This window comes from Aquila chrysaetos, chromosome 21, assembly GCF_900496995.4.
Source record: "Aquila chrysaetos chrysaetos chromosome 21, bAquChr1.4, whole genome shotgun sequence".
Taxonomy (NCBI): domain Eukaryota; kingdom Metazoa; phylum Chordata; class Aves; order Accipitriformes; family Accipitridae; genus Aquila; species Aquila chrysaetos.
The window spans coordinates 22,114,205-22,133,679 of NC_044024.1; the positions used below are offsets into that span (position 1 = coordinate 22,114,205).

Sequence of the window (19,475 nt, forward strand, 5' to 3'; positions counted from 1 at the left end):
GGCCCTGGGTAACCTCTCCTCGGTTTACCAGCACATCAATTATAATCTATGACACTGAATTATTCATTTCTCTTGGTTTAAACCGCTTATGCACAGGTTATATGCATGCAAATACAGCGGGGCTGGAATCCCTCAGCCAGCAGGGAGGGAGGAGCTAAGGAGAGCGAGCAACTAAACAATTACTTTCCTTTCTGCCTCAGAATGAAATTCAAGGAAAAGCATTTGGGCCATGTGCATTTGATCATACATGACCTTTATTGGAGACAGGTGGGGTCATTTATTATACAGAAGTAACATCACACCATTCTCTTCCAATTTAATTCCTTTTAGTCTCCTTATAAATCTGTAGCAAAAGTGCACTTTTAACAGTTTTTAATCTATAGTATATATCTTTCAATATTATCTCTCAGTCAGGTATTTTATTTGTAAAAATGTATCACCAGATATACAAAATACATGTCTAGTGTACTACATTAATTTTTTGTATTTACTGTTTAGATTATTTTTAACTCAGTGCTCTCTTTTTCATTTTTTGCAAGACTTAGTGATGACAGTCTTCTGGTAGCGCCACCAGGAGAGGACTCACAGCTTGTGTGTGAACAAGGGGAGAAGACTCTTAGCCAGGAACAATTTTCACACAATAGGAACAAGATGACAAGAACGTTTGCTGTTATTGAATATGTCTCTTAAAATGACAGTACTCTGTATAATAAAAAATAATTAAAAAACCCAATGTCCATATTTTATCTTCTGGAAGAGGAGATGTGCCAGGAGAATGGAACCTATACCCAGTTGGAATACAATGGTAATGATTAATTTGCATTTTGAAGACAGGAGTTAATTGCTAACATTACGATTCTGGTCATGATAAGAAGAAACAGATACATACAGCCACCACAAGAAACTGTTTGTGAAATGCTGTTTTCCTGAGGACAATATTTTGGTAAAATATTTTATATCCTGTACAAGCCACAGAATTGCATAAGTTAAATGTCCTCAAGAACAACAATCACCGGCATATACCATGAACGGCTGTGCTGGGAACAATCACACAGAGGACAGCTCTCGTGTTACCTAACAAGATGAAGAAAGGAAAATATTCATTTCCACCGGTAGTTTAGAGCCAGCTGCAACAAGCTTTGGCACGGCAACAGGACTTTTCAAAAAGAAAATTACAGAAGATTTTCTGAGATTTCTTACAAACTTCCTTAGTCTTTTCTTTCTAGTTATCCTTGAGATTATAATATATACACATGTAACGGATAATTACTTAATTTCAGTCTTCAAAAGACTAACAATTTCCCCTGTTAAGCAAGGCCTATAGAGGTAAAACAGATCAGAAGCATTTTTAGGGGGTGTTATGATTCCCAGATCGATACAAACATTACCAACAGATGATGAGGAACACTTAGCAAGGTAATGTCTGGGTTGGTTGGTTTGTTTTCCTTCTTACATGTTCATTATTTTGAAGACTAAGAACAACTGGATTAGTTACATAAATAATGCTTCCCTTGGTTAACCTTCACAATTAGTGCTGTTTCTGTGTATTAGCATAGATTCAAAATGCTAGTTGCATCAGTTTACTATGTATTCAATGAAATGTTGAACAGATCCTGTTTCAGAATGAGGGCACTTTTGGTTTATGCAATAGCTCCAAGAAATGCTGTAACTACAAACTTTCTACAGCAACTGGTTGCCAGACATATTCCTCAAAAGGTAACTGCTTTTCTGCTCTCCTTAAATCTGCAGCAACGTGGCTTTGAGTCAAAACTTCTGCTTCAAAAGAAAAACGCACAATAGACTAGGCTGAATATGGATAAAGTTCTATACCTTCTGAAGAAGAAACAGAACAATAAAAATAAAAATAAGCAGTGCTGTTAGTGTTATCTAAAACCAAGATAATGCATAATGGGGAAATTTACAATGCTGCAGAGAGAGTTTTTGTCTGGTTTTTTTGTTGTGGTTTTTTTTTTTTTTTTTTATAAAAATTACAGACTTGACATTTCCAATATGTCTTAGCTTTGTACTGCTTCTCAAGTCTGAGTCACCAAAAATATCCAGCAACCAGCTGCTGTTCATATCCTAAAATATGCCTTCAGCTGACACTGAATATTGAAATCATTCTGCTAAAATACAGAAAAACGACGATGGTAGAAACCAAGGTATAGCCTCAGGCCAACATTAAATGGTAAAAATTCTACAATGCTACTTTTAAATCTCTTCTTCAGTTCATGAACAAATAAGCAGCCAGGTTTCAAGTAGAGGTAACACAGATTTTGGAAGATAGCACGTAAAAAAAGCCCAGAAAGAAAACTGGAACAAAAGCTCTTCTTGTTACGGCAGTCAGCACTAATCCTCCACGAAATGGCAGGGAGAAACCTTTATTCACCCTGCTGGATCTGTCCTGGTCCTACAGCAACAATGAGGAACTGCTTCTGCTGTCACAAATATGTTCCATTTGGACATATCTTGATCCCTTTTTTCTTTTATTTGTATACATGTATCTTTTGTCTTAGTCTCTTGACTGATAGAAGAGGATATATCCAGATTCTGAGTTTTTTGAAATGTCTGATGTTAACCCATAGAATTCTTCGATGGCCTGGGCATCAATTTTCTGAAAATTAATGAGAATCATAATTAGCCTCATTCAGAACACCACCCTAAGAAACCCTTTCCCAGACAAAGCATTATTTTCAGTTCTTAGAGGTGATGCTGGAAAGCCATGTAGTATTAATACAGCAATATTTCAGTATCATTGAATCCAACCAAATACAACAAAACATTTTTTCCACTTAATACCTTATTCACTATGGAAAAAAAAAAAATCAAGATGAAATAATAAACCTCTCAGAAACGGTGCACTCCTAAGCTGGACTATAAAAAAAGGGATCCATGAAAATGTATCCTTAAAAGAGTACATGACATTTTTATATTTGCTTTCTCATTCAGACTGGTGTTACCTTTCCTGACTATAGGTTTGTAATGTAAATGACAAAAAGCAGTCACTGATCAGTAAAGAAGATTTTTGTACAGTTGGGAGTATGGAAGGACCACCTTCAGCAGATTTAACATTCAGCTACAATAACTCCAGATTTTAAAGTTCTTGTGACCCTCTTACGTAGAGAAGTCCTGCAAGTGCTACTGGTAATTATACCATGAAATCTGTTGATCTCATCTGATTATGATCTTCTGGTCTTATGAGAGCTTTCCTTCCTTTGGATTTGCTGGTACAATGCCTACTGCAATATTAACACAAGGTTTGTATTTTAAGAGAAATAAATTATTTGCCATATTAATAGAATTAAATGGTCTGCTTATATTTCAAGTTGTGAAATATCTGCAGAAAAGCAAATTTTCATTTTATACTCCAACCAGCAAGGCCTGAAGGGCATATTAAAGGGCTTTTAAAGATGCAAATTCTACAGTTTTGATCCCGCTCCTGAGAACAATTGGCTTCACATTACTGAATTTGATTCTGCAGTCAGTGGAGAGCAAGCGTAGAGACCAAAACACTGAAATAAAATACTCCCTGAAAAAAGACCTGTGCTGCTCAGCACTCCACTGTGTTTTAGTATTTTAAAATACCTCTAGGACTCTGGATCCACAGAGATGAGAGGCTGAAGTAGCCAGAATTTGTTGTGGAGGACCAAAGGGAGACTAGCCTAAAGTTTCCCTTTATTCCCCAAGGAATAAAGTTTAGGAAGCAAAGAAATGTTCAGAATACAAGAGGCTCTGGGTTGAACAGCTGCTTTGATCACAAGAGGGAGTAGCAGAGACCAACTTTTGCTTACATCTTAAAAGAAAGGGACCACGCTATGACTCCATCAAGGAGCCTCTTGAGCTACAGAATCTATTTGGCAGTGTGCTAAATCATGGCTCAGTGAACAGACTTCAGCATCACCAGCAAACACAAAAGCATTGGTTTCTCTAAGTGGCACTGCCAAACAACCTGCAAGTTTAGGCCATCCTTTTCCCAGCCTTTTTGAAGCACAAGAAGAAAAACAGACATAGTCAGTAAGTTTCCAGAAGATACATCAACCCCAGGACAGAGCTGCAGAAATTCTCCCTTGAATACTTGAATAGCTTTGTTAAACCCTTTCTGTTAAAAAATAAATAAATAAAATGGCGGGGAACCAAACAGATGTTTTGTATTTCTCTCTTCTCCATTCAAGGACTTCAGAGAAGCTGAAATACTGTACAGAGGGTTTTTGCATTTTCACACAATTTATTAACATAATGTCTACTACAAACTGTTAGATACCCATTTTAACAGAAAAATAGCAAAAGAACATTCTTCAGTCCTTGTAATATATTTAGCAGACAACTCAAACATGTTTTATTTTAAGTGCCAACTAACTTGCCATGCAATCAAGTCTATTTCCACTACTCATTTTGATTGCAACTCAAACATTTGATATAGATTAATTCATCCTACAGATATTTATAGTTTTATCATGGCAAAACTGACTTCCTTCTTTCATTTCACTGTCCACAGAAAACACAGCAGAACTGAAAGAGGATTATATAGCCTCTATTCTTCCCATCCTTAGTTGACCACATATATTGTGGACAGCAAAGTTTTACCCAGTTGCAGCTTCAGAGTAACAACCAGTTGATGGTTTCACAACTACTTTTAGGATTCTGCAGCCGCACCTGGCATTAAGAAAATTTTTCCTGTTAACTGAGCTTAAATATCCTTTGCTCATTTCCAGACAACTATTCTGGTTCCCCAAACAAAATCCTTTTCTTGCATACCATTCATAGCATTCAGCTGAATGCTGCAAATCTCCAAACAAATATTTAAGTGAAGACATACAATCATTCTCCCCCTTTTCTCAATTTGGAGAACACCCTGGATGGACACTTTTCCATCTCTATTTCACATAAACATTGTCACTGTGATGTATCACTCTAATCACGATCTAATAGCCAGAGATCACTTACTCAGGTTTCTCAATTAATTTTGCTTGGCGCAGTAACCCATTTGGACTGATCTGCCTCCTGGATTTGATGCAGTTGCTTTTCACATATGCTGTAGTATGTTTGATTATCATCTTCAATTTAATTGAAAGTTGGCCTTCCAACCACATCCAAATAGATAAATAAATATGATTTCACCACTTCTGACATTTAGTGGGTAATAAGGATAAACTACTTCCGATTGATAGTTTGGAGCTATTAATTCATAACACTTGCCAAAAATGCAACAAAGCTTTTTAACTGTATTTAAGGGGAAAAAGCTTTCTCCTGTGTTCTCTTTCAGTTGCACTATCTGTATACAGGTACACGGGCTTTGGACTCATCTTCTGAAGTCTGCTGACTAATACCTGTTTTGTTATGTAGCCAGTTCACACCTAGAATGTTAAGTTTCCAAAGCTTAAACAAAAAAGAAAAAAAAAAAAAAAATCTGCTTTCAGGTTCTCTCTGAAGAGTAGAAGGCTCCTGTGGTTAACCCTCAAACCAGAAACTTATGTTGAATTCATGCTTTAGGGGATTTGAGGCTTTCGGGTTTTTTTGCCACTCCATTTTTGAGGACAACCTCTGTAATATCATACACAGCAACAGATTTCCTGTAGTGTCACCTTATGGCCAATCACAAGCAGTTTGAAAACAGTACTTGGTCAAGTTCAGAGTAGGTATTTAAACCTCTTTAGGTAGCAGATGGAACTGACAAAAGTAGTTGCGGCTTTACTTCACTTTTTCAGTGAATAGCCTACAGCACTAGTGAGGAACTAATTCTCAAGAGCTGATGACTAAGCAGGGAGAGAGAACAGATGAGTAAAACTGCAGCTACTTCTTCCAGCAGCCTGTAGCATCAGGAAAGAAAGAGCTGCCTCCACTATCCTGTTCTCCTTGATCACTGCATCACCAGAAATTCAGGTGAGTTCTAGAAGGTTGAGGAAAGAGAAAGGATGGTACTTCCTAGACAGATGAAGGTGAGAGGTAAGCTTCACACACTTAGAAGGCAGGAGCAGCTACAATGGATAGTCAGGAAAGAGATCCTCTGGGACAAACCCAGAAGGAATCCTTATGCTACACTCTCCAAAGAAGGTCAAGGAGCAACTCTTCATCAGAAAAGGCCAATGATCTCAAACGACTCATGCAAAACTCACGTGCAATTTTTCATGCCCTCCACTGGTAGGAAAAACAAAGCCTACATTTCACAGAAAACAAACAACACATGCAAACGCCAGCCAGGGAGAATCTTCTAGCAGGAAATGGAATCTTAAACTTCCAGATCCGCAGCTGGCGCAGAGGTAGTGCTACAGGACAGGGCTACGTTACTAATCCTAATCAAGACAGTGAAATCTCAAAGAACTATGGAAAGACAAAAAGTAGACATTTCAGATCAAAGAGCTTTATTTTTACAGCATTTTAGATAAACTCTGTAAAAGAGATGAACTTAAAAAAAGAAAGCCATGATTAAAGTTAGAAAAGCAACTTAAAGGAAAAAAAAAACAACCAACCCTCCAGGAGAAAGGAACTACATTCTAGCTTACTTGTGACAGCTCCTTGAATTTACTGCCCAGTAACAGACAGCAGCGCATATTTAAAAGCTATGTTTTGGCACATCTACAAAAGTGCCAACAGTGTTTGCAGATAAAAAGAAATTCTGTTTTGACCTAAAAGCTAAGATACAACATAGAAGTGACTGATAGAAAACAAATATAGAACAACAAGATGGTTACTTTACATCTACTTTTAAAACGTAAAGTTTACCTCCTGGATGGAAAAGACAGTGAATACTTGCATTTAAAAATACTGAAGTGAACACTATTTCCAAAATTAGCTGACACAATTATGTACTTCATCCATGACAGAAGCAGAGGAAAATAACCCTCAAAATATAATAATGGGAGAAAGGCAACTGCTCATAGTCATACAAGCTATCCAAATCACCAGGAAATCACCCCTGATGCTCAAAGCTAAGCAAAGATTTAAACAAAACAAAAAAAAAAACCAAGAAAAAAAGAGAATGTACTACATCATCTTTATTTCAACAAAATCAAGGATTTTGCTGTACCTATTTAGACACTTAGCATCAGGCCTTAACCATGGGATCTCAGAAGCAAACAGTACATTTTCATCTTTACGAAAAGCAGTTCTACTGTGGTATTTGTTCTATGGTTTGATATTTGCTTAATAATTATGTGAAATACATGGATATATAAATATTTTGGATATTAGTCTTCACAGATATGTTAGTAAAGGAAGGAAAGCAAGGAAAAATTTGCTTGAGCAGACTGTTTAAACATTATTGCAAATAGCCCAAACATCTTTGTATACTCTCAGGACCTTATTACAGTCTCCCAAATCTTTTTTTACAGTTTTTCTACACTTCAATTTTTTGGGGAAAACTGCCTACAAAAAAAAGGTTAGAAGTTCTTAAATGCAGTGCTGAAATGCAACTAGCACAAAGCAAGTTAACAACATAAAGGAGCCCAAAAGGTGGGCTGAAACAAGAGCATTTCAGATCTTGAATAAGACAATTGTGGTATTTCAGCCTGAACAGGTGCACAACACCCCATGTCTGAGGTGTCAATACAGTCCTCGTGTTCGTTTGCCCTTCTCCACACTACTTCTATAACAAACATGCACAAAAATGCTGAAGTTTACTTTTGAAACATCCAGAACTATTCTGTGCACAGGTTTTGCTGAAATACTTTCACAGGTGCAAAAGCTAATCCTAGACACAAAAACAGAGCTGGGGAGTGAAGCTGTCTATACTTCTTTTCACCATGTAATAGCATACCTACCTCTACAATGTCATCATCAAACAGCAACCAAAAGCCATGGCTCTTCACAATGGTGATATAATGTCCACGATTTGGACCACTGCCAGAAAAAAAGGATTGAAGACTTATTACTCTTGTGCTACAAAGGCAGGACCACTGGTCTCCCGGGTGATTCTAGCTATTACTGGCAGAGTTAGATTTCCTGGCTCTTAATGTTGTCTAATACTACTCATAACATTGTTTAGGTTCTTGGACTTTGCCAAATTGCTCAAATTAAAATTTCTCTTTGCTACTTGCCAAATACAATATATTCAAAATACACAATTTTGTAAACATTTCATATAGTCATTCATATATTTCAAAAAACAAAATTAAAAGCCAGTTATTTCAATCACTGTTTTGTTGCATTCACCACTGCTGAGTATTTTGACCACTGTTCAAAAATTTTAATAACTGTCTGAAATATTTTATTTGCACAGGAGATATTTTTTTAATTCTTAGTGTGGTTTAGCCCACAGCTGACTGCAGACAGGCTTTCTGCGATTGCTGTTCCCACTTTTCTGGTGGCAGTTTCCCAGTCTGCTTCTATCTCCTACATCCCGAATGCTTACCTTGAAGGGAAGGGACAACAAAATGACCTAAATCAAAGGAAGATGGATCTGCAGAGTAAAGGCAGGCAGACTGCCCTGAAAAGGCAGTGGTTTGAGATGATAAGCTATATGGATGGAAAACTAAGAGCTATCAATCTACTAACCTCAAATTCTGAAAGAACAGTCCAGGGACACAGTCGGGGGGGTGGGGACGGTGGAATTCCACCCTCCCCACAGCTTTACTTTTTACTTACAATCTATACAAGGCTTTAAAATGACCTACATTCACATCAGTTTCAGGCAAAAGAAAGTACTTCTCTAGTCCTTCCAGAATTATTCATATACTTAAACACATTACCTGCCACAGAATGAAACTTCTTTGTTTAGGGCAACTAAATGAAAAGTAAAACTATAAGGGCAAAATATTTAAAACAAGTTCTGAGAAATCAAATATTTAGAAAATATAGTTTATCTCAAGCCTTTGGTAAGTTCCTAGTAAGAACTGAAACCAGAAGAGTCACAGGACTCCTAAAAGCCCCATATAAGACAACGGGTTTGAGAAGAAAAAACAAGCCATTTAATACATCTGAATTATTAATCACCATTGTTAAAACAGATAAGTATAGTTACAGCTATAGCAAATTAAGACTCTACATAAGAAAATATATAGGATGAGATCTTAAAATTATAAAAATAAATAAAAAATAGCACAACTGTACCACAGCAGAAATCACCTAGAATTATATGTAGTTTATTTATACTAAATCTATGTAATATTAGTGTGTTGATTATATTGTCTTGCTCCTCACAAAGATGTTTCAAAACATTTATGTGCTGTAATAACTTACTACTTTAAAACTCACACTTCCAGAAGGCAGTTATAAATATTTTTTTTGCCTTCCATGACTGCTTTTTTCCTAAAAGTGCTTAAAAAATTTTCATCTTTGCTTTTAGAAACAGAATTAAAGCCACTACAACAAAAAAATTTTACTAAGGAGAATAAGGATATTTTTAAAAATCAGCAGTACACAGTTTATTCCACACGGTGGCACCAGCTTCTAAAAAAATTTCAATGGTTTAGCAAGCAGTAACATGAGAACTGTAACTTAATTCTGTTTTAGTAAGTGTTTTTCCAAGATTTGTTTTTAGTTCATTTAACTTCCTGGAAAGTAGGGTTGGGGGTGGGGGTTGTTGTTTTTGTCTTTTTTAAAGACTGGTCTTACTTTGCTACAGCTCAAAGAAAAAACTTGTTTGAATTGCCACCATATTTGAAAGGTGATAAAGAGTAAACCTTACACTGTGTACTCAGAAATCAAAATTTAAAACAGTAAAAAAGTAGTAAAAAAAGACTGAAACACTTTTAAAAAAAAATATTTTGAGACAACTAGCTCTGATGCTGCTTAGCCTGCTCCCATATTGTCAGCCACTGTACTGTTATAATATGGCATATGGACAACAGGCTCCTTTTAAATTTCAAGGAAAGGCATTTAAGGTCCAAAGAACAAAACCAACATACCTGCCACAGTGAACAACTACAGCCACAAGGTCATACATTCTGTCAGGATTTGTAGCATCTCCTGAAGTGTTAAAGAGCCGGAGCTCCAAGGGAAAGACTACACGGTAGGAGAGTTTGGTGTATCGATGCAGCTGGTCCATGTATTTGAACCTTTTTAAGTGCAGAGCTAGAATCATGGGCAACTTTTTCACTCTCATTCTGAACCACAAAAACATATTAAACAAAGAACAAGGTATTAGCAGGTCACCTGACACAAAGCTTTGTTCAAGAACAGTTTCAATATGAAGAAGCTTCCTAAAAGGCATCTAAAATGTTGATGAAGACTTTCAAAAGGCTGCTTTTCTCATGTATATTCCAGTGAGAACAGGCAATATTTATTCTGAAAGATTAACTACACAACTGACATCTGAATGCAGGACAACTGTCTATGTTGAAAACATCAATTTTTCATCACATCAATGGGAAGAAAAAGATGGAATAAATATGTCTTGCTGCTCTGGCTGTGACCAAGTATGAGGCGAGAAATAAGATTTTTGTATATAGTATTCATAGTGAAAGCAGATGGGATGGTGTTCAGCAGCTTTAAGCTGATTAATGCTAACTGGGGAAAATGCGAATGTCTGGAAGCACCAGATATAAGCTCTTCTGGGAGGAATACAAAATTAATCTCTTAATTTCTCTCTGATAAGGTTGCCACAAAGTTACTTGGTCTCTCCACTTTTCCTTACTCCCTTCCCCACCAAACACAGACCTAAACAGTCTTACATTTTCTTTTTACTGAATTCACAAGGCATATTTTTCCAACAGCTGCCTATTTTAAGAGAACATTTACATTAGCCTGAATATTTGAACCTTACCTCTTCTGTGCTTCCTGTTTACTCCGGCACTGCTCACAATAGTATTTATATTCACTGCATAGAGTTTCAGTATTACTAAATCCTCTGTGGGTAGAAATGAAGGAAAAGTCAGATAAGCAGGAATATTCAGTCAGACCATCCAGTTAAAAGTTACTGCTAATAATGCTGAAAAAACGCAGAGTACACAAGGAAGATGAAATTCCTCTTATTCACACATCACTCATACCTCCCAAACATGTTTTAGGTGTATTTGTCCCAGTCTTGGGATGTAGTATCAATGTTCTGCTGGAAAAATCTGGAAATTAAGTATTAACTGCATACTTTCTGGGCAGGAGTCAAATATGGTAGGTAGTAAACAGCAATAAGGTGACTGTGTTTTGTTTCCAGAGGTAGCCACTCCATGTTTTCTTTGGTGGCAGACATTAAATGTTAAGACCTATAGCCATTAGCCATAGACTCGCCAAAGTCTGGATTATCTTTCAGCTCCTAGCAATTATACATCCATTATCAGCTATTAAAAAGCCAGATGCTCTATGCAACTTGCAGTATCCTAGCAGCTGATAAGCCTTGGATCTAGCAGTCAAATACATAGAGCAAATTTTCATCAGCAAAAAAAAACCACATCGGACCACAAACATCAGGACCAGACAACTGAAATGCAATAACAATATTAAAATAAACAAGAATTTATTATGAAACCAAACATACCACGTTCAGTTTTGATAAAACCTATGTTGTAACAAATTAAAATCCCCATAAAAGAAAGTGAAAATCAATCTTACGTACCACTACGAAATCGTCGTACTCATTAACTACTAAAAACCACTAAGAAACTAACAGCTTCAAAAACCCATGAGAAAGATAAAGCAAACAGCACTCTGAACAGAACATATTCTACAGTAAGTCAAAGCCTAAAACTATTGCACAATAGAGCAACTAAGCTAGGCACTTTCCTTCTGACCAAGGGCAGGTATTTTTTCCATTCCCAAATATTTTCTTCATTTACCTTAGACAGTGTGTAATTGATGTATTTTGTTCCACATCAACCGATAGATCCAGAAAGTCCTCATCTTTGCTACTAACCTTGAAAAAAAAATGAAATATTTCATAACAGTTTAGAACTGGCAGATTTCTTTTAACCATTTCTGGAATGGTGCAATGTCCTCGTTGCAAGTAGAGAGCTTTGTGATAAAAAAATAAAAATACACACAAACAGGGGCCCTTTCTTGAGGTAAACTATAACTGAAGAAATAATCTGATGTGTTGTTACAATCCAGACAGGAATATTAAAAAACAAAACAAAACCACCCCCACCTCCCCCCCTAAAGCCCCAAAACCAAAACCCAGAAAAAAACAACCCCAAAAACCTTTCTTGCAAAACATCTCTCCCCCTTGAGACTTCAAGACACATCTGCTTACTTCACTGGAAAAACCAAGTTTTTAACCACTCAGAGCTCTCTGAGCTGAAGAAGCTTTAACTGTATTCCACTCTGCTTTGTAGACTGATACAGCTTTCTGCTGCGTTTCAGAGTTTAACAGTAAATACTTATAGGAAATGCAGAAACAGGCAGATGGGTTTTCAATTAAATGGGTTAGCAGTTAGGAAAACCATCTTCCCATTTGTGGAACAGTCACATTTAATTTCAATTTCTTGAGACAGAATCTTATTAATGTCATTTTTAGAGCTTCTATTCACCACATAGCCATAATTTTAGATTTAAAATGCCAAGAACAGTCATTTCAGTTGTAATCACTTCTCTTTTTTTCTCTTCCCATCTGGGTTTTCATTTTTTTAGAAATATTAGATCAGACACAGCACATGTCTAACTACAAATTCCTGGTCTGAAGGTGGTGTGGTTCTTCTAATTCTAGACTTTGTGGAATTTCTTTTGCTCTCAAATAGAGTGGCTATGGACCAGCACCAAGAAGCACAGACTTCCAGTTCAAGAAATCCAGTTAGTTAATCCCAGACTTAAATAAATAGTGAGCAACTCTCATGTAGAAACACAACATAAACTATCAATCACTGACACAGGAAATAACATGAAGACAAAAAGGCAGCTTATATCAGCCAGGTGCAGACTGCCTTGATGGAAACAGGGAGGAGGAACAGAAAAACACTACGCTTTTTCTGAGAAACATACCTTAATGAGTATTGGTTTGAACATAGAGGTGATACAGTCATAAAATAGGCTATGCTCCATATTTTAATAGAGAGAGTGCAATTTCATCTATCCTAATAAATGAAAAAGTGTGCTTAGTATTAGGGAAAGTGATCCAGAACCTGTGAAAAATCTAAGAGGTTTTGTTTTGTTTTAAACGTACAGCCTCACAGTTAAGACATCTGGTTTCATTGGTTAGTGTTCCTTGGAAGATTTCATGGACCCACGTCAGATCAGTCTTGTCTCCTTCTTCGCTCTCAATGCTCCCATTCTGGAGTTTGCCATTCTGCTTCTCCTGCTTTTTCTCTTCTTGTAGTAAGTCAGCAATAGTGTTAAGTAGGTAGTTTAGGAATTCATGTGCATCCTGCTGCATATAGTTATCAAATAATTCTGGAAAGGAAGAGATCAAGGAGAATGAAAGAATACAGATACTTTGTAATATCAAGTTACTATGCTTTTAGCAATCAGTGCCTGCCCTTCGCCCTTCTTTACCCTATTATACAATTGTGGGTTATACTGTTAAGAGTCTTTGAAGAATTGTACTTTGTTGTTCTCACAGTGGATGTAAGGTTACCCTCACCTATTCCTCAGGTTGCAAGAAACCGGCAGTTGAAAAATAACATAAAGGAAACTTAGTTTGGGTATTTCTTGGAACTGAAGAAAACCACGATTGGTTTGAGGTTTTTTTTGTTGTTGTTGTGTTGTTTTTTTCTTTGGGGAGGGAGGGAAATAAAGAAATTCAGATGTGTTGCCTTGGGCCATTAGTTCATTAAGTCCAGCATCAAGGGGCAAAAATCCCCTACTATAAGTTTGTTATCTTTTCAAGTTCAAGCAGAGATGATAAATCAACATACAGAACTTTTCCTCACAAAGTAGCCCTGGGAAATAACCACCAGCTCTCATCACAAGCAATTTATCTTACCGCAAATGTAAGAAAGCAGGCTAAGAGTGGTTAAGTCTCCTTAGAGAGTTCAACTTTGACCAACTCCATGAGGTCTGTTTAGCCCATGACAATTTCTAGCAACGACCTGAAGTGTGCTGACTTGCAGCAGACCTCTACAGAACACGATGCCAATGTGGAATAACTGGAGTACTGAGACTTGTGTACATGCTCTGTACCTGGTCTAAGCAAGTACAGAAACAAAGATACCTAGATAATCCTCTTATGACACAGCACAGTTCTGATATAATCTCTGTTCCTATGCTACAGAGGTGGTGAAATTCACACCACAAGCAGGAGTTCAACAATCTTCCAGAAATCTGTTAAAACTTGATAATTTGGACTCACTCAAAAAGGAAGTTATGTTTACGTTTTATGTGCTTAAATCTCCAATGCTTAAATCTGCATTAAAATTTCATTTATTCATTTACCATTTTCTTTCCTCAATCGGGAAATAAACTTCTTGGGTGGGATGACTCCCACCTTCTTCTTTTGCGTAGCAATACTGTTGAAGAGATCAGAGAGGCATGTCAGGAGGCTTTCCTTCTTTCGAGGCTGCACTTTGTATGCCAAAACTTTTTCCCGAAATGGACGACAAAAATAAAGTGCCTGTAAGACTGAGTTGCAGTAGCAGGTATTGCCGAACTGGTTAAAACAGAACAAAAGGAAAACAAATGTTTTCATATTAGGTCTGTTAAAAAGTAATACCAGAAAGAGGTTGCTCATTAAGAATGTCACATACTAAAAATGGAAAAATTGTCTGTCAGAGTTCATTTACTGGGGAAATACTAGTAGGCACGGTTTAAGAGACTCATCCCTGTATCACCACACCTGGTAACAGCAAGAAAAGGAAGAGAAGACAACAGTCACAGTGATACTGGGCACACAAAAAAAAAAAAAAAAAAAAGCAGGAAACCACTGACCAAAAAAAAAAAAAAAATCCAATTGAGGGCTCATTACAAAATCAAAACTTCTGGAGACACAGCATGCTACTAATCCTGATAGGGGACATCCTGCTGATACTGATGTGGAGGGGTGCCAATGATACAGCAGAACAGAGGGACAAAAAAACAGAAAAAGGAAGACAGCATCCATCAGCATCACTGTGTCTCAACTGTATTATAGTAACAAGAGCTCAGTGCATGAACTTCTATGTTAGATTTGCCTGTCTCAGATACACAAAGTACTTTTCAGAGATAGTTAGCAAGGTACATGTTAAATATTTCCTGTTTATAATGAAATATTATGAGAAGTACATGATGCAGGCAAATTCAAAGAGCAGCTGTTTTACATCTGCCATATCTGAAGGCAGTGTCATTTTAGAGAAAGGAGGACAGCGATAACAACTTCCAGAGGCAGTGTTCCACATCGCTTAACAAGAAGAAAAACTCAGACTGCTGAGATATTAGCATATCATCCACAAGAAATACACCATGGGTTTTTTTTGAGTTGTTTCTTTGCAATTTATTGTGCAACTGTATCATACAATGCTGTTGCTTCAAAAAAGTGAAACAAATTTTGGGTTTGCCAGTCCCCAGATATTCTGGTAGCGAGATTCTGCATCTCAAGAGCATTGAGAGCAAAATACTTTAAATAAACAAAAAGAGCATACAAATCTGACTACGGAACACAGACTATTTTGTTAAGTGATACTCAGAGAATATGGCTGCTACTGTTCACCCAAATTCGGTGTGATCACTGTAACAGAATGATTTCAAGTTAATAATCAGTTTGCTGACTGAAACAGAAATTCAACAGTTTAATTCATACAGCTAAAAAGGTTACAGCAGTATGGTTACATTAACATTAATTTATACCATATGCAAACAACACGGAACAACAGTTAAAACTTATTGACATGAGGAAAACAAATATGCAAGCTGAACAAACATGTGAATTAGGATAGAACCTAATTCATATGCTTGTTAGTGACCTAGGAAAACAAATAAGCATCATGCTAACTAAATTTGCATACAAGACAACTACCAAAAGTCTGATTAAATATTGTTTTCAGATGAGGTATCTAACATATTTGTTTGTAATACTGCCAGAAAATTAAGAGACAGAAGAAACTAGAAATTAGCCATCTTAAAAAAAAAAATTAAAATGGAAGGCATGGTGCATCTTAAGTCAAAAAAGTTTACAAAGCAAGTAGTTAATGAGATTTCAGGACCGTATTCATGGAGAAATCATGTTAAAAAAGCATGAAGTCAACTGGTAATACATGTCCTGCTTTGATGCTACCCACACAGAGAGAAATTATTAGAACCAAACTAAATGGAAGAGTTAAAGGAGTTAAAGAATTAAAATACGATCCAAATAGCTTTAAAAATTCCCAACAGTAAGATGCAAGATGCTTTGCAGCAAAGTGATAAAGTGAAAAATTCTCTTTGTGGCATGCTTTAGGTTTTAAAAATGTCCTTCTAAACTCTCATTGTTTGCTACCACCTTTACATAAAGTAATGTGGAAGAACTTTTATTCCCGAAATCATTATCTTGCATGTTAGCATTTTAGATATTTTACTGCATGCCAAGTACTTTACAAAAAGACCATGTGACGCATTTTATTTCAGCAATTCTGACTCTTTTTCCTGATAGAACAAAATCCTTCCAACTTTGAGCAATTCAGGGCCTTGGGAAACTTCTGAATATCTCAATTATTAATCTACGCTTCTCTGTATTAGAGAGTTCTCCAGAAATAAACAGTATTACATAGCAGTGTCACACTTTTAAACTGCAATCAGTTTGCATTTAGAAGTACGAAGTAGTCAGATCTTTCCAACCATGACCTTAACTTTGCTAGAAATTCTGCCTGAAAAAAAAAAAAAACCAGAGGGCTCTAACCATTTGTCTTTGACAGAACCCCAAAACCCAGGTTGGCAAGGCAGTTCTCAATGGGCTGATGAATATTTCCAAACCTGGAGCTACATGCACAGATCAAATACATAAATAGTGTATAAAGTCTAATGTGACCTAAAACACAAATGAAAAACAGGCACAAACACATAGGTTTTTAAATTTTTTTGTCATGGTTTCTCTGGTATAAATAAATATTTTAAATAGATGCCAAAACATAGGAGTTTTTGCTTAAAAGTGACTGTGTTTAAAGTCAACATTACTTAACTTCATAAGAACTTGTAAAATTTTACACTTTCAATGTAAAAATAAAGTTTGACGGCTTATTTTAAGATAAAAGCTTCTTAAAATGAAAACTGAAATTAAATTCTGCAATGAAAACATTGTTTCATCCCTCTCGCACTTCAGTTCAACATTACGCATGATCTATTTTAACAGGCTGTCAGGAGGAGTAGTCAGACCCTTCTCCCATACATTGCTAAAGCCGCTGCAGAGCAGTTTGATCACAGGCAAGCTGGTTCAGCTCACTGATCCAAACAGAAAATAACTATTAAAAAAAAAAAAAATGTAAAGCCTCCATTGTCCATGGCTTCAACACCTGATTCTATGTGCAGTGCAACCACACATTTACTAGTATTGATGCTGAAGCCACGAAACTGTCCTCTTTAAAGTGCTCCAATTAACTTCAAATCATGAAAGAACTAGAAATAACTTAGCAAAAAGCTCTTCAGAACAACAGCATGAAAACGATTATCCTAAAGAAACTGGTTGCAAGGAATAAAGCACAACAGTATTAGTCATATTTTGTCCTTCAAAACAGAGAATGGATGTGGTTATAATAATTCTGGTTATTTTTAGAATGCTATTTTTCCTCTTCACACTATTCATCGCGCTGCTATTTATGTTACAATTGGAGATGCCTTCCATTTTTCTCATTATGGTGCAAACCTCAGCAGCTTTGGAATGGCCATTAACACCATACTTAAGGAATATAACTCAGTGTGTTTAGATAGTTTGGTGCCTGAGAACACAAACTGCTAGAAACCCACACAGAAGTCAATTAAATGAGTTTGTAACGAGCTGCAACGAAAAACACTTTAGTAGCTATGTTAACTTTATTTGGTGCGTCAAAAGATAGATCATCTTTCAATTTTCAACAAAATGTACCTAGATGACCAGCAAACAGAAGTATACTTATGTTTCTAGTGAGTTTTGCCAAAATTATATTTTCACATCATAAATATGATGCCACAGAACCACAGTTTCTATTAACTAACTTCCTATATCTATTGGTAAAAGATGTCACAGGTGCAACAGCTGCCCTTCTCCTCCAGAAGCACCGGCAAGATCAACATCAATACTCCATTCTCTCCATAGTTAATCTAGGTAGACAATCCTTATTGCCCAACAGATCCCAGTTAAGTCAGACCTATACAACTGACAGATACAAAAAGATACATCTTTTTAGAAGGATTCACTGTTACACCAGGCTGTCAAAAAATAAAAAAAGGAGTATTACCACATGTAAGAAAATTATCAACCACATCAATGTCATTCATCCCCTGGCCATGTCCTCACATACAAGAACTTCCACTAATCCCACCAGTAATGTTTTTAGAAAAGTAACACACTTTCATTTTAAAACCTCAAGGCTCCTACACCCTGCAGCATCAGTATAAAATCAAATCTCTCTTCTCTAGAAGAGCATATGAGCAATGTACACACTTTATTAGTTAACGTCCTTTGCACCTAAACATTAAAATCGTATAATTAGAAACATACCTGAGTAGGAAGGTTTCTCTCAAAGGCTTTATAATAAATATACTTATTTTTCTGTATTGATGATGAAATTTATATCTTGGTTAATAACAGGGCATAGCACCATATTGCAGGATGTCTTAAGATCCCACCTTAAGTTAGAAGTGTTCATAGATAAAGATCTAACAGAGAATCCTGTTAAATTCAAAATTAGGATAGGAATTAAAAACCAGCATTTCAACCACAGAAAATTCACTTACATTGACCAAGCCAAAATAATGCTCATTCACAGGGAACTGTTCAGGACCAATCTCTTTCTCCAAAGCAGAGGCATTGGCGCCCTACAAAGAAACAGTATGTTTATGTTAGGGCAAAAAAAACCCACTTCCTAAAAAAATCCAACAGAATTCATAATACTCCTATAAAAACAAAGCAGCTAAGAAAATAAGTTATTTCCATTGAGAATTAGCATCTCGTGTTTCCTATGTTCTTAAAAATGAAATCAATATGATGCTCTATTATTATAAAAGGTACTATGGTTTCACTTAAAAACTCAACTTCTTCAGCCCAAGTTAGAGCTATCTGATTGAACAGAAGGGGTTTTTGCATTTGTATTTCTTTGAAAGTTAACAAGAAATTTGTCCTCACTTAAGACTTCAGGTTAGTCACAGTGACCTAGAAACACCAATTTAAATTTAGCCAAGAATGCATTGTAAAAATAAAGAAACTTGTAACACACAGAGAACTTCTAAACCTAGAGGACAGAAACCATATGGGCTATAAATCCCACGAAAGAAAAAACATCTTTTTGGGATGTGGACTGCACAAAAGGTTTGATGTGGCTGTTTATTATTTGCATCTCATATAAAGAATTCTTGAAAAAATCTTGCTTTCCCTGACACTTTACATTAGAAATACTAGAATTTTTAGACTTACTTTCTGGAAAGTAATATGGACAAGTGAAGCATGATTACAAAAACCAAGAAAAATGGAAAGAAGAATTTTATCAGACATTCCTCAAACTCAGATCACCTAAAAGTGCTTTGGCTTTGCCATCCTC

The 19,475-nt window shown here is 36.3% G+C and overlaps 1 protein-coding gene across 6 annotated transcripts in view; it reads right to left on the reverse strand.

The window, feature by feature from the left end:
• Positions 1–232: 232 nt before the first annotated feature.
• LOC115333678 (ubiquitin carboxyl-terminal hydrolase 12-like) overlaps positions 233–19,475 on the reverse strand; it is a 32,846-nt gene continuing 13,603 nt past the window's right edge. For 3 of the 6 annotated variants that reach the window (XM_029996968.2, XM_029996969.2, XM_041118967.1), the window contains exons 2-9: positions 18,676–18,756; positions 14,233–14,306; positions 13,025–13,251; positions 11,706–11,782; positions 10,700–10,783; positions 9,843–10,040; positions 7,758–7,836; positions 233–2,614 (exon numbers count right to left, since the gene is read on the reverse strand). In XM_029996968.2, the coding sequence (XP_029852828.1) occupies positions 2,513–2,614; positions 7,758–7,836; positions 9,843–10,040; positions 10,700–10,783; positions 11,706–11,782; positions 13,025–13,251; positions 14,233–14,306; positions 18,676–18,701 (867 nt within the window). In that variant the 5' untranslated portion in view covers positions 18,702–18,756 and the 3' untranslated portion in view covers positions 233–2,512. Of the gene's footprint in view, positions 2,615–7,757; positions 7,837–9,842; positions 10,041–10,699; positions 10,784–11,705; positions 11,783–13,024; positions 13,252–14,232; positions 14,447–18,675; positions 18,757–19,475 lie in introns of all 6 variants that reach the window. The other 3 variants (XM_029996967.2, XM_029996966.2, XM_041118966.1) reach the window with 2 other exon arrangements.